Here is a 15,792-nt window from a genome sequence, read left to right on the forward strand (position 1 = left end):
GGTGTTTTATTAACTACAGGTGGGATGTTTGTTTTTTTTTTCTATCTAGGTCAAAGTGCCTTCCAGCAACAACCTTTTCCTTCTCAAAAAGCATTTTAATCCAGTAAATGTATCAATTGTGAAATTATCATTGGCATATTTTTTCATCAGCATTCTCATACTTATTTCTGGATTTTTGATGCAATTGTCAGTTTGACTTACACCTTTCACTAAGCCTACCAGAATTTGAATAGAAATTTCCCCATTCAGTGGTCAGTAACTATTTTTTAAAAAAATCCAACAGTCACCTCATAGATGTACTTAGCTGGTATAGGTGACCAATCTGCTGAAAAAACCCAGCAAAATACCACTCACCTCATCGTAAAACAACTCTCAGAAATCAAAACTGGTACAATATCCATGGGTATTTTCTCAGACAGAGCTGAAATTCCATCAAAGGACAGAAACAACTTTATCAGTCAGGTAAATTTTCCAGAATTGTCTCAATTTATGCTCCATACTTTTAATCCTTATCAATAGAAGTGAAGTTGCTATCTTCATTTTCCTAATGAATTAGAATGAGGGGTTTTGTTTTTTCCCCCATTGCACAGACACAGACTAAATGTGCCATTCCCTCCCCACTGTGTAGGGAATACAGACAGACTCTCAGGGCATCATCACTGTGCTGACTTCCAGACAGCCAATTTCCTACAGGGCAGCAAACTTAAGGTCCAGTTTCTTCTGTTCACTTCCTTGAGCCCCAGCTGTGGAGAGCTGATTTCCGCTGATGATGGCATCAAGAACTGCAGTTTCAACAGCAGCCTGAAAACCAAAATCATCATCCATGGCTTCAGGTGAGAGAAAGAAGGGCACTGTGACTAAGTTTTCACTGGTAAATCAAATACTGCGGGAGCATTCCCAAATGCTTGCTGGGCTGGCATGCCACTGTCCTGTTTGTGTGACCTTTTATCACCCCAGCAGAGTGGCTGCATGCAAAACAAGTGCTAAGGACAGAGACTGGGATTCTCAGCCTCAAACTGGAACCAAGAATTTTCTGGGAGGCTGTTGCTAGAAAATGCTGCAGACACCCCACATTACAGCACAACTTGAAGTCCTTTCGTTTGTGACCAATTGCCTTTTCGTGTGTGTGCTTCACACTTTGGAGCCTAAAAAAAGTTAGAAATAAGTATAAAAATTTCTTTCTTTCTTTCTTTCTTTCTTTCTTTCTTTCTTTCTTTCTTTCTTTCTTTCTTTCTTTCTTTCTTTCTTTCTTTCTTTCTTTCTTTCTTTCTTTCTTTCTTTCTTTCTTTCTTCTTTCTTTCTTTCTTTCTTTCTTTCTTTCTTCTTTCTTTCTTCTTTCTTTCTTTCTTTCTTCTTTCTTTCTTTCTTCTTTCTTTCTTTCTTCCTTCTTTCTTTCTTTCTCCTCTCCCTTCCCTTCTTGTCCCTTTAAATTTCTGCTTGGGTTTCATGCCCAATAACCTGGATTAATGAGCTGTTAGAATCCCAAGTAGACAGATTATCCTTCTGTTCTTCAAAGTGTTGGGATAGGAGCGAGTTTTTTTAAAAACTGACATAATTCTGCAAGCTTCTGTGCCATTTTTCAGTCAGGTGTGACCATATAATATTATTTGTTTTGAAGTGCAAAAGTGTGAATAGAAAGAGCATAGAAAATCAGGATGAAAACACAGCAGATGTTGCAGGGTCTTCTCAGAAAACTAGCTGTTGCCTTCAAGCAAGGTAGCACACTCTTTACCTGATGGCATTAGGAAAACTGGGTAGAACAGAGCCTCCTCGGTTTTTCTGGAATTCCTTGTTACAGTTTTTTTTTTCCTGATTGTCTAGTGATGCGAAAATGTAGCAGTGAAAGACCAGGTGATGTGGCCAAGGACTTCCAGCCAGTGGGAGCAGAGAAGGATCCAGGTGTCCCAGTCACCTCACTTACTCCAGGTGGACTCTGTGGTGGCTTAATGAAACACTACAGAGAGAAATCTCAGTCTGAGCACTGCAAATGTTATCTTGTTCATTAAAATAAATGGTTCCCTTCTGAATCAGAGCTTTCTGGAAAGTATTACTACACCACTGCAAAAAAAAAATTCCAGGTGTGGGTGTCTGGTACCAAAAAAAACTTTCAGTCACTGTCTGGCAGCCTCTTCTGAGACATGTGAAGCTCCAGCACCAGTGAACAATACAGTGGCACATGCCCTGCTTGGGGAACACCTAACATCCTTGTCTCTGGTGAGTCCACAGGGCTTTGGGTACCAAGCCTTCCTGGATTGAAGGGCTTGTCCAAGCCATACTACACACCAGCCAGGTGAATGTGATCGCAGTAGATTGGGTTTATGGGTCTACAGGAGCCTATCACTCCGCAGTGGAAAATGTCACACAGCTGGCCCTCACCATCTCACAGTTCATCAGCAAGCTCCTGGTAAGCCATTGTGCGTTTCCTGAGCATGTTCATGGAGTGCTCCCAACCTGCTGTATCCAGCAGTTGTACAAGTGGATTTTTTATTCCGGATTCCTTTTCCCCTCTTTCAATCCAGGCTTGAGCATGCAATCATTTTTCTTCTTCCTTTTGAGTTTTGATGTTTTCTGGAAAAATCCCAGTTGTCGTCAGTTGCTCTCCAGAACAAACCTAAAGCCTGCTCTGGGTTTTCTCAGATCCATATTCACTGGACAGTTTTCTTCTGCTGAGAAATTCTGTCAAGGAAGCTGGAGGGAGGGAGATTTGAGGCTATATTATATTTGCTCTAGGCTTCAGATATACTTCCCAGCATGTGGAAATACCCAGATGTGTCCCATTCTGTTCCTGCAAAGCAGAACTGAACAAGACTTATGCAGAGTGATGAATCCTTGTATTAACCAGTCACATGTAAACCCTCCATTAAATGTTTGCAGTGCTACCAACCTGTTTAGGGCTGGGTTTGCACCTGTGGACTCAAAGAAAGGCTCTGAAAAACAAAAAGGGCAATACCCATAATTTCCGTAAGTATTTGGTTTTCCACTGTACACTACAAAAGCAGTCCTACATTAGGAGAGTTATAGGGCTGCTGTGTAGGCTGGGACAGGGTATTTCACCTTTCTGCTACAGAAACAATAATTTGTATTATTGTCACCTTGCAGGCCCTGGGAGTCTCAGGAACATCTATCCACATCATTGGGGTAAGCCTTGGAGCACATGTTGGGGGCCTGGTGGGGCACTTCCATGGCGGTCACCTGGGATGGATAACAGGTATCATCAAACTGAGTCTGGGGTCCTCACCTGTCCTTCAAGAGAGAAAATAGAAGAGCAAGAAAGGGGAGTCATTCAGAGTGGTCTTTAAATTTTGTAAGGGGTCACTGGATCCAAGCTTGTGGGCTTCTTCATAGATTCTGAGAGCATCTTTCTAACATCAGTCCCTTCCATGCTGCCAAAAGAACATAAGTATTTGCAAAAAGGTGCTTCCATCTCTGCTATACTCCTCAAACTGGTGCCACCTTAGCAAAGTATGAGCCCTCACAACTAGTGAAAACCCACAACACCCAGAAGTTTTACTTCCAAATTATAGCATGTACATGTAGTTCTTAGAATTAAAGCTCACAATACAATTGCAGGGGGAGCAGCAGGAGTGAGCTGCTCTGCAGGAAAATGTGAGCTAATAGCCAAGGGGACAGTAACGTGGGCAGTGGCCTCACAGACAAGGGATGCAGTCCTATGTCTGGACGAGAAGAGCAGAGCAGGTCCAGTGACAGGTACCAGGGTCATCCACACTCCAGTGATTACCAGACAAGTTTGTAGTGATAAGGCAAGCCCCAGATCAAGCTGGGAAGTCAAGTCAGGACCAAGCAGGACCAACAAGGCAAAAGCCAGGGCATGGCATCCCTACCACACAGCTCAGGCAAGGAGCAAAGGCAAGAGCCTGAGCCAGCACTGGGAGGACTCGGATGAGCCTCCTTGCTGTTCTTCCCCACAGGCTGTTTCCACAGTAGGCTGGTCTAATGCCACGCAACTGTACCAAATCAGAGCTGACTTTAAACACAGCCAGATTCTGGGGTGTGAGGAAGAGGCTCCACTGAGAAAATTGCAGAGCGAAATGATAATAGGCCAATCCTGTCACTTAGAGTTTTTTGTGCACTCAGGACTTGTTCAGCCTTTATGTGTGGAGCATGAATAAAGTCACAGAATCATTTAGGTAAGAAGAAACTTTGGAAGGTTTCTAGTACACACACCCTCAAGGTAGGGCTGAATTGCATGTCATATCAGACCGTCAAAGGTTTTACTAAATTCAGGGTATCCCAAACAGTAGAGATAATTTTGAAAGGAGGGGAATGTCATTAAGAAGGAACAGACATAAGTCTCCAGTAGTGTGGACTGATCTCCCAGTCTATCTCAGCCCATGCTGTTCTGTCTCACAGAGGTATCCTCAGTGAGAGGTCTCACTGCGCTCTTGTCAGGGTTGTCCAGAGAAATGTTGGTTCAGTTTTCACATCTACCCATGCTATGTGAAATACAGGCATTTCTTAAGAGGAAGTGAATTTCATGTTAAGCCCTTGTTAAAGCTGTGAATCAAAGTTTACATTAGGAGAAAACTGGAGTAGCCTCTGTCCTGCACCATAATTTTATGATCAGTGTTGTCTTCAGATGAGCAGAAGCAGACATATTTCCATGAAACCACAGTAATTAACTTTGAAGTTAAACACTCTTCCCCTTTATGTTGTCCACATATAACAGAAGCTTTGTAGAGTTATTTATTCAATTTTTAACTCTGCTAGAATAAAATCCCTTTTCCACATCCATGTTTATCCTATGATTTAATAGGCACACTAGTCATTGCAGATTCCAGTTTAGATTTAGGAGCCTGAAGACAGATTGGGTCAGACCCAAGATATGCCTGGTCTCATCTCCTGCCTCCTCACACACATATGTATATTCACACAGGAATTTGATCACAGAGCAACAATTTGCTGAAGTGTTTTCAATCACCTAAGAGCTGTGTGGAGCAAAACCAGAGAGAGTATTGGATATCAGAGTACAGACTTTATTTTTCCCAAGTGAGTTTCTTTAATCCATGCCTGTTCCAGTGGATATCTCTCTGGTGCAGGAAAGAAACTGGAATAAGCAGCACTTATCAAACTTAGAAAAGAACACTTTGTTTCAATACTTGCAGAGGAAATAAAATTCTTGAAGGAATCAATTTGCATGTAGAGCTCCACTGAATAGTTTCCTTAGCAAAGATATACATCTCAATGCAGTTTATGCAGCTTGTGCTTGGAGAAGAAAGGACTAGAGAAGAGTGGATAGAAATATGCTTGCCTTGGAGCTATGCTAGAATTGACTGCTGTTCATATTAGGTTTCTCCCTCCTCACTAAGAACTTTATGCCACACTAAATAATTTTCAGTATCTTTTAAAGCTTTTAACTGAAACTTGTTCTGTAGAAGTGGGTGGGGGACCTCTCAGCTTTTTGTACATATCAAGATTAAAGAGCATTAAAGTCTTGTTTTTAGCTTTTATTTACAGAAAGAACATGAAAGAAGATTTTTTCTTCCTTTTTCTCCTTCCCTTTCCCTTCGCAAATGCAGACATGCCCATTTGTATATTATTGATATTGCCTTCTCAATATAGAATTAATGAGACTGAGTCCAAAGCTGTGAAACCAGCCCACTCCGAGGTTAAGTGGCATGTGGAGACAGACCTGCTTCTTGAAGTATTGCTGCCTATGTAGTGAAAAAAAGTCTTGGGAGGTTACTTTTCTATAAAACAAGAACAGGATAAACCTCAGAATTTTTTTTTTTTTAATCTGCTTCTTAGTATTGCCAAGCATTCTTTTCTGTGTTCCTTTGAGTCCAAATAAGTTGCTCTAGGAGAAAGTTTTCAGCAGAAATGTAGATGATTGCTAAAGACACAATTTTATTTGTGGGGAAAGGGCTCAGAAGCCACTTTAGCTTAAAATTATTAGGTAATATGTAACTTTTGTAATTCCTGAGTTGGTTTATGCCTGGGTGCTGAATTCACCATCTAACTGCTGATCTCCAGTGACATTCCTCAGACTGTAGTGCTAATAGACTCGACAATACAGTATGGGAAGGCATTAAAAAGGTTGATTCCCTTTCACAAAAGCTCCGAGAGACACCATGGACCCACTCTGTCAGAGCTATTTAAAGCTCAGTCATGGCTTTACAGCCTAGAACCTTGAGTTAAAAGACTATTAAAAGGGTGTGGAACAGTGAGGACAATGCAAGAAAGTTGTAGCAGAAGTTTGCTCTGGCAGAAACTGTTCTGGAGCTTAATCGCTGAGACCTGGGAATAATTTTTTATTTTTGCTTTGCATTATTTTTAAAGTTTTAGATAAAATAACTGGTCCAGAATTAAGAAAGAGAGAGGCTGAAGAGTGCTTGTTGTTGAGGTGTTTGATTTTATTACAGCCCTGGATCCTGCAGGCCCTAAGTATACCAGAGCCAGCCCTGAGGAACGCCTCGATCCTGGGGATGCCCTCTTTGTGGAAGCCATTCATACTGATGCTGACAGTAAGCTGGCTTCCCTCTTCCTCAGTCTGGGTTTCTGTTCCTCATATCATTATTGCTAAGCAGTCTGTACGTTGTTGTCCCTTTTTTGCAAGACTACCATGAGTTCAAGTTCACTCTAAGGAAGTTTCTTGTTAAGAAAGGCTTTGATGATAAATTCATACCCCAGAGCACTTCAAAAAACAGACAAGTGGAGATTGCTATAGCAGAGTGAGTTTATGCAGAACCATCTTGGTATGACTTTTACTGCCTGAAGGGAATGTATTGGTCTAGACTCATTTTTTTTTTCCCACCTGATGTAAGAAAGGTGCCACCCAGAGTGCTGTCGGAAAGTAACAGAGTCAAACCAACAGCTGGTGCAATAACAGAGTAACTTCTCTAAAACACTGAGGAACTACATAGGCTAAAGAATAATGTGGTGCCTTTTGCCTGGAGACCACGAAAACCTCTACCAACACGACTTTCAATCATCCTTCATAAACCCACATTAGGGCTGTGGTCAGTTTATTTCTCCTTTACAAAGAATCAAGAACCAGAGTCACTAAAGTGGTGGTGAAGACACTGTTTCCAGTCATTTTGATGCCAGCATGTGGGGCATTTTCTGTTCCATGCATCAAACCTGCACATGTAGAAGCAGGAAATCTGACCTTCATGTCTCCAGCATTAGGGGTGGCTCCAATTGTACTGATACTCAACCAATTATTGGGACCTGTCATCAACATACAGGGTAAAGCCTACAAAAGAGCCAAGCCTGAGAATAAAGTGGCATTTCACCTCCTTTCAGATTTCGGGATCCGCATTCCAGTAGGCCACATCGATTATTTTGTCAATGGAGGCAAAGATCAGCCAGGATGCCCCCAATTCATCTCTGCAGGTAAGAACACTCTCTGGCCAAACAAAGAGTTTTCATGGCCATTTAGCAGACTCTGAAAATGCTGTTTGGCAAGCAGCTCTTGCTACAGCCAGGGAAGCTAGAAAGTGAGACAAACATATTCACGGTCTACATCTATTCTAAGCAGTACAAGAAGCAGGTGAAATTAAAATCATATACTGATGAAGAGTCTTGGCAGCACCACTGTCAAGAAATGCAGTTTTGGTAATGCTTCTCTGTGAACAAAACCCTAGCTTCGGTAGAGAAGACACTTTGCTAGAAAGGCTCTTAGCACTAACTAAAGCTGCTTTTTGTTTTCATGCTGGGAGTTGTGTCTAATTAGAGAGACAGTTCATGCAATTACTGTCCTTTTCTTCTAGAGAAGAGGACTTTCCACAGTAATCAGTCTGGGCTCATTAACATCCAAATACATTCTGCATGAGTCAGCAGCATTGAGTTAGCTTACCTGGAATATCTATGGTACCTCATTTCCCATAGCTGAGGTTTCAGTACAGGTGGGAGTCAAAGCTGCTGCACCCCCTTACAGAGAGCTTGATTGATGGCCTGGTTGATGAGAAACATGATAGTCTTGGGGTCCCTCTCTTCTAAGGGATTCAGTGTGAGAGACATATACACTTCTAACTTCCTGCAGAACTTTTCTTGCAGTGGGATCTGGCTTGTAGCCACAAAAATGCCCAGCAAAATGTTATTAATGGGAAGGTGATCACTGCAGTAGGGGTGTTCCTTCACTCCTAGCTCCTTGGGAATGAGCAAAATGCCTGAAGTGAACAGGAAGACTCATTTTCTCTGGTTGATTTTTTTTTTCAGTCTATAACTTTATGATCTGTGATCACATGCGAGCAGTACATCTCTACATCAGTGCCTTGAACCATGCCTGTCCCATCTTGGGGTTCCCCTGTGCAAACCATCAAGATTTTCTAAATGGTCATTGCCTGGACTGTGCAGAACCCTTCCTGTCTTCCTGTCCCAGAATCGGTACAGTATCAGTATGAGTCCTTCCCAGAGCAGATGACAATACATTCCTGATGGTGTCAGTGCAAAGCACAAGATGCCATCCAGATTTCTCTGAGCAGTATTTGCTTTGGATCTGTTTGGGAAGAATGAGAAGCTGTTTTGTTTTCAGGCTTCTACGGATACATTATAATAGCTCATATTTTGCCCGTGGTAGAACAGCAAAATCTTGAACATTTCTGATCTTTAAACATTTCCTAGGGCCCAGATGTGTGTCGAAAGATAGTTTCCAGAATCACTTGTCAGTATCAGTAGGCAATCAGCTCCAAAAAATGTCTTGTTTAAAGAAGCAGTTGGAAATTCTAGTTCAAGCTTGAAATCTGTTCTTCTACAGCACTCAGTGTTGCTGAGTCACCTACTTTTCATAAATTTCTGCCATAGTCACCCCAAAGATGATCTCCTCGGACTGGGAGAAGGTAATAGATGCCTCCTTTTGGCTTCTGAAACTGGGCTGTGGCATGTGGTCTCAGATCAGCCACCTCTTCCCTGTCTCACCAAACTATTTTGCCAGCTATTCAACAATGCAGGCCATAAGTTATGGTGGTTTTCTCACTTGACCAAGGAATTAATTTTCCCTTGTGTTTGCACTGTCATTTATATCTGCACTAAGTTTCCTGACTTGGTAATCTTTAGTCTTGCTCATTTTGTACAGATGAAACTGATAGCACAGTCTGTTGGCAGAGAAATGAAAAGAAAACCACCAAGAGGTTCTCTGGTGATGATTTCCTGGGATAGCCAGAGGAGGTTTTCCTGTCAAACAGACCCCACAAACTTTTCCTTGCTCTGATTTGCACCGGTTTAAGAAAGAGACCCGTTCTCCAAGACAGGGGAGTCATGCAGAATGAAAGGAGGTGACTGATTATATTTCTGTTCTGTCATTCATGGCTTTCCCTGCACTGACTTTATTTCTTCCTGCAGGCCTGCTGGAGCAGGCAGGTGTCAACATGAGCAGGCTGCCACAGGAAGTGAAAGTTTTTTTAATGACCAGTTCTTCAGCCCCATTCTGCGGTAAGTAGCACGACAAAAAAGAGCCAGAAGGGTGCTGGCCAGTGAGGCAGATCCTCTGAGGAGCCCAGGCAGTTACGTACACTACCCCATCAGAGTCAGCTGTTGTGGGCCACAGGGTCTGAGACCTACCACTGAAGAGCAGTAACCCTGCACATCTCCTCTGTAAAACCCTTTCCAACAGAATTGTTAGTGTGGGCACAGCCCTGAAGTAACACAGCTACTTAGTTTCAGGGCTGAAGTAAAAGGGATTGAAAATGCCTGTCTGTTCACACTGGGCTATACAGACATGCCACCTGTGCCTCACATAGCACAGAGACTTGATTCTTTCTTATGTCTGTTTAATCTTTTCTGCTGGTGGGGCCAGGGAACGAGTGCTAGAGCCCCTCTTTTGTCATGGGTAGGTCCAACAGATAGCACATGCCCTCACTCCCACATTCTTTGCTTCTTGCTCAGTCTACCACAGCCTGGTTGAGTTCCACTTGCAGAAGAGAAGAAACAGAGTCACCAGCATTGAGATCAGTTTCAGCAGTAATAGCACCAAGGACACAGCCAAGATCACCATGTGAGTGACAGTGCATGTTTCTGGCCTGTTTTTCCCTAGCTCCACCAGTAAGGATGTTTATCCTAGTCCAGGAAAAGCACAATAGTGCATTTCCCTGAGTGATAAACCACAACCTTGTTTCTTGAGTCCTTCCCATTTTCCCTAAATGCCCTCAAGAATCAGGAATGTGCTACCATTACTCAGTAACCCTGACTCAGTCCATGACTTTCCCAAGTGCACAGAGCAGTAGAAACACCCTGGGAATCCCAGATTTGCATAGTTTTGTGTGGCTATGCTGGTTTATTTTTCACTCCATACCCTGACCTGGTGCCACTTTAAATTGCAATCACTGTCAGATAGTTATTAGCTCTGGCAAATACGGGTGGCTTTCAACAGGACCCCAATCCGCCAGAGCTCTAGACAGATGGACTTGGTGGCTTAGACATTTCTCTTGATACCCAAGAAGACAGCAGCTGCAAACAGGAGACAAGTGCACCTCACCATAGTCAGAAATGTGTTAGTAGCTTGTTGCCTCTGCAGTAATGCAGCAATGCTCTCACTCCTATTGCAGGCAAAAGCAAGGGGCAGGGGACCAAGATCTACTTTGTAGACAGAAAGATGCCTCTTGACACCCTTCACCAGACTGTGTCTGAATTAAAAGATCAGACTTCACAGCTTCCACAGCTCATGCCACCAGGGGATCTCCCCACCACAAAAAGTTCCCCAATGTCTTCCTCACTTCTTCCTACTTCTTGCCCTTTTCTCTGAACTGGCAACCACAATGCAGCTAGCACATGCTGCTGGCTGTGTCAAGAAGCAGGAAAGCAATCTGTTAAAGAGTCCCAGGCAGCTCTCCTGAGAGTGCTGGCTCCCACACAGTCCTTACTGTGACCTGGAGCTAATTGCGTTGCTGATTAAGTCATGGGCACCAGGAGGTAGGGGGGAGAAATGGGGAAGGGAAAGCCATGCTCTAGGGTACTCTTCAGAGTCACACAGATGCTTGGTGACAGATTTCCAGCCAGGCACCACAATCTGGGTTTGTATTCCAACCCTGTGGAGCTCAGTTTGTTTAACTCCTCCTGGTTTGGAAGCCAAATCTGCTTTTTCCACAGATGAAGGAGGGAAGAAAGAGTAATACCCAGGTCAGACCAGGACCCGTGTACTGCTTCCATTAGCAGTTGCCAAACACTAGATTTGGTGGGAGTGCACTAGGAGGTATGTGAGCCCTGGAGTGAAAGGCTGCCTGGGGAAGTGAGTCAGGCAGACAATCCTGAGGCTTTGCTGTACCCTCTCATTTTAATGAGACAGTGGAGTTAGTGGAAGTTAGCCTATCCAGAGATGCTCTGCTGGGGGAGGAAAAACAACAGCTGTGCTTCTTTTAAATGCCTTTCTTAGAAGCACAAGGCTAAACTGAAAAAATTGCATATACCAATAAACCTACAGATTTGAGAGTATAAAATTTAATATCGCTTTATTTTCCACTAGTAGCAAAGGGCAAATTTCCCTGCTCTAGGCAAAACTCAGCCTTCCAGTGCAGTCAAGCTCAGAGTATCAGATGGGCATCTAAACACAGATCCTTACATCACAGTTCAGACACCAATCGAACAGTGACTTAGATGATCTGTCATGTATATCATCCTGCAGTCTCCCAGAAGTGCAGAGACATGAGAGTGATGAGCTAGTCTCAGACCTTCAGCAAAGGACTCACATGGTTGTGTCTTGCCTCACACTGCTGCTCTCATCTCCTCTCCCAAATACCCATTCTAATCTCACTCCTCCCCACCAGTGGCTCAGAATGCTCCAAGAGACATATCTCCAAGCTTCAGTACCTGACATGGGCCTGATGAGCGAGGAGTTTGTTACACAGGACACTTCCCAGCTGCCCTGCTGTGTGCTTACACATCATATGGCATCATCTCCTATATCCAAGAAAACCAGCCAAGTCTTCTAAATCCATCCAAAGGTTGTGCAGGATGGGACCAAGTGTGAGTCCCAGGAGTTGCTCTTTCAACTTGGTCCTCTGTCCATGGACAATACGCCATAGAGAGATGGCCTCCATTCTCTATCCATTATTCTCTTTTTTGAAGGGACAGTTTTGCCATGCTTCTTATTTTTAGCAGCTTCAAGCCAGACAAAGACTCACAAAACCCAGCAACTACTGTTACAGTCTAAGGGAGGAATTGGGTGTGCTGGTGTGAGTTGGCTGCTGTGATTGCTGCTGACAGCCTGTGCCTGAGAGTTAACTTCAGTTAGCAGAATTGTAGGCTCTTCCTGACCGTTTTGTCACTTCTCCCCTTTTCCTGCCATCATGTTTCTGATGAGACTGTCATCCAGGTGGTTCTGGTGATGCCTGGAAAGGCTGGCAGAGACTAGGCAGAGCAAAAGGAATAAAATAGGTATTTATTGGAAGGATACACCTTGGGCAATACAAGAGCCCTGCTGGGGCTATACTCAAGTTGAATCCAAGATGGATCCCGGTCACGAGTTTTTACACTTTCATAAGTTTTGGTACATCTATATGTTGGGGTCAATTATCCAACCACAGGCCGACACTATGAAGTATCAGCCCCTTGTCTTGCCGCCTTCCCTCTGCTGTTGTTTATGCTTTTTGGGTGCTGGTTGTCCTTGATTGTCTAGCTGAGAAGGGATTGTTTCATCTAACTACACTGTGAAGAGAACTCACTAACACCTAATATGAAGTTTCAGAGTTACACACTAAGCAGCAGAGAATTTGAAAAATATAAAAACTAAAACCCAAGGCATCACCAGGACCATGCCAAGCCAGCTGCACATATATCATTCTTCATGAGCACAGGTACATCAATGCTCTAGGATGTACCAAGTAGATCGAGTAAGTGTAAGGCCCACTGGATAAACTCCATAGAAGGGACTTAAAATACCTGGGCAGCACAGGTCTCTGGCACACAACTCACTGGGCTCTGGTCATTGGCTCATTACCAAACGTTTATCATTTCTCAATTCACATTGCCTGGGTAAGAGCATAGGGACACAAGAGGATCCCTCTATCTAAGCATTCCACCTTCAACATGATCAAAAGCAAGTAGCTGGAGAAGAGTATAAAAAATCTCTGTGTAAGCATGTAGCAATATTTCCCCAAAGAGTTTCCCTGTGTCTAGTATGTCTCAGGGACTTTCAGAGCCAAAGATGAGATCTTTATCCTTACTAGCTTTTGTATTCCACAAACCTATCCACTCCCCCTCCATTGACTTGTACAGTCATGTAAACTTCCTGGCATTTACATCATCCTAAAGCAAGGATTTTAACAGTTTGAAAGGACTGGTACTCTGTCCAGTGTGCATTCTTTTTGAGCCTTCCACCTCTTAGCTTTCTTTGAGGACCTCAGTTTGTGTACTGGAAGAAATGATGAACAACTGATCCCCATCCATGCCATTCACCATTTCATAGATGTTGACTTTTCTACACTTAAGCTGAGCAGTGTTTCAATCAATATGCAACAGTAAGAATAGTTGGGGATGGAACTAAGGATATTTATACAGAAATATTCCTGAATACAGAGATAAAACATGGAGAGACAGCCTGTAAAATGCTCATGCAATGACTTGTTTTGACAGATGAGTCTTCTCACTCCATTTTATGTGAAGCCCTCCTGTAATAATGTTGCAGATTCCTCCAGTGTTTCTATGGACTGTATCTGCAGGTTTGACTGAACATGTCCCTCAAATTTCTCATCCTGCCTTGCAGACCTAAGGACCAGGAGACAGGCAAACAACTGCTGGCCCACCAAGTTCCGCTCTGCCAGATCACCAGAGTGACCCTGAAGTATATCCCCAAGAATCGTTTTTGGAGCAAGGATGAGCCGTATGTTGTTGGCAAGTTCTGTGTAGCGCCATTGCCTCTCAATAGCAGGTAAGCCTCAGGAATGTCATACAGGAGTTAACTGAGCCAATGGATGCAGCCTGGGGGTTGAAGCAATGCATTTTTCCTTCTATTTAGGGAAACACATGAAGAAGTGTTTCCCATCACTTCTGTGTCCCTATGTAACTCATTTTATATTTGTGAAACAGAAAAGCTACAAAGGTAGATTTCTAGGAGTTTTCTGAAATTCTTACCCCAGGATAAAATTGTTGTGCCATGGAAGGAACAGGGCTGCAGATTACATCACCTTGAAGACACTTAAGTCATAAACCATGGCAAAAACTTGTACTAACTAGAATTTATTCCTTTGTCCTTGTTTTCCCTCTCTATCTTCCCCTGTCTATAATGGGCCCCCATGTAAACCATGACAGGTGAACTTTTTCAGGATGAGACAACAGAAGACCAATAATATATTTCTGTGTCTTATAGTGCAAGCTTTATTAAGCACTAAGGCTATAGACAACCATTTTGGAATTTTCTAGGTCAGACATGGTTGAGTATATATCTTCAGCCAAAGTTACCTTTCCTGGAGTAAAAGCAGCCAAGTTGTTCTCATCCTGAGAGAGATAATTGTCTTCTCCATATATTACAATATTCTTGACAGGAGTTTTGCAGATCTGAAGTTCATGCAGGCAGGACAAAATAGCTGTGTCTATACTGACACATTAAAATGTCCATCCACATTGCTTCTGAAATGCTGGCTCAAGCCTGAAGCAAGCGAGTGGATACTTCAAAGCAGGTTCAAATTCTGTTTTGAAGGACAGTAAGAAGGCTAAATTTCTAGGCAGTAAAAATATATCCAATAGGCCCAGATAGGGGAAGGAAAAAGGCTATATAAATACCAGGTACCCCCTTGAGTATAAGGACTATTCCTTACTAGCATGTTTTGCACTCCAGAGTTGGGATGGATGTGTTTTTATCACTTATGAATGAGACAGCAAGGCACATTGCCTGAAAGAGATGCTAACCTGCACTGCTGGAAGCACTGGACTTGGCTTTGATACAGACAGAAAACTGTAGAGTTGCACAGGCTCACATCTGTGCTCCTGTCACTGTGCTGGGAGCACTCAGAGAGCACTGGTGCTGCTCAGATCAAGGGAAAAATGAAGGACACAAATGCATGCACGCCCTTCCACCCAGTTCATCCCAGACAGGGCACAGCATCCTATTCACTATCTCTTGCGAAGCAGGGCAGGGTCTAGAACCTTGCTTGCTTCTGTGTTAGGATAGCAACCTCCACCTATCAATGCCAGCCTGACTTCTCTGTGCTCTTCCCACAGCAGGACAATGTCATGTCTGCCCTGGAGCCTCACCCTCCCCAGCAAAACAGACATCTCGTATGACCTGCCTACTGCTTGTGCCTAGCTCTACCTTCAGGATACAGAGAATCAGAAAGGACTCCTAAACCTTTTGCTGTTCTCTGCTTCCAGATGATACTTTCACCATAAAACTGGATGAGTTTTTTACTCCCTGCACTAGGGGCAAGATGTCAAGGAAAAGAAGTGTGTGGCAGATTGACAAATACAAGGTTAACTGGTTACAGCAAAATCTTGCAGTTAAAAGACTGGCTTGACACTTTTGTCTCACAGGTTCTGTACCCAGCTCTCAAAGTGAGACAGGAAAGTCATTTCATCTCAAGGTTTGAATCAGTATAAAAGAATGAATGGATAAAATCACTCTTTTTGTAGTGGGAATATTAGTATAATTCATTAGTGTTTTATATTAATCTGTCCTGAAATTTTCATATTAAAGATGAGAGGTATTATTTTTCCTCAGCCAGGTGAAGCTGTGTGGTCCAAGTTTGGCACAGGAAGGAGTCATTCTTAGGCAGAGTTCCAATGGGAAACTGGGGAAGCTTATGAGACAAATCCCATTGCAGCTGGACTTGAAGGAGGCCCTCCATCTCTACACCATTTTCATTAAGGCATTGTCCTTCCTACCAATGGCTGCTCTCTTTACAGATG

At 43.2% G+C, this 15,792-nt stretch overlaps 1 protein-coding gene across 3 annotated transcripts in view; it reads left to right on the forward strand.

Annotated features, from left to right (window-relative positions):
* The window catches only part of PLA1A (phospholipase A1 member A), a 34,961-nt gene extending 19,373 nt beyond the window's left edge, over positions 1–15,588 (forward strand). The window contains exons 3-13 of one of the 3 annotated variants that reach the window (XR_013774236.1): positions 629–833; positions 2,227–2,404; positions 3,100–3,208; positions 6,381–6,482; positions 7,264–7,353; positions 8,179–8,346; positions 9,301–9,390; positions 9,844–9,952; positions 13,655–13,819; positions 15,109–15,243; positions 15,392–15,588. Coding sequence is in view for 2 of the 3 variants with exons in the window: in XM_079305673.1 (XP_079161799.1) it covers positions 629–833; positions 2,227–2,404; positions 3,100–3,208; positions 6,381–6,482; positions 7,264–7,353; positions 8,179–8,346; positions 9,301–9,390; positions 9,844–9,952; positions 13,655–13,819; positions 15,109–15,193 (1,301 nt within the window). In the remaining variant the exon portion in view is untranslated. Of the gene's footprint in view, positions 1–628; positions 834–2,226; positions 2,405–3,099; positions 3,209–6,380; positions 6,483–7,263; positions 7,354–8,178; positions 8,347–9,300; positions 9,391–9,843; positions 9,953–13,654; positions 13,820–15,108 lie in introns of all 3 variants that reach the window. The other 2 variants (XM_079305673.1, XM_079305674.1) reach the window with 2 other exon arrangements.
* The last annotated feature ends 204 nt before the right edge of the window (positions 15,589–15,792 follow it).

The sequence above is a fragment of the Erithacus rubecula genome (assembly GCF_903797595.1).
Source record: "Erithacus rubecula genome assembly, chromosome: 1".
NCBI lineage: Eukaryota > Metazoa > Chordata > Aves > Passeriformes > Muscicapidae > Erithacus > Erithacus rubecula.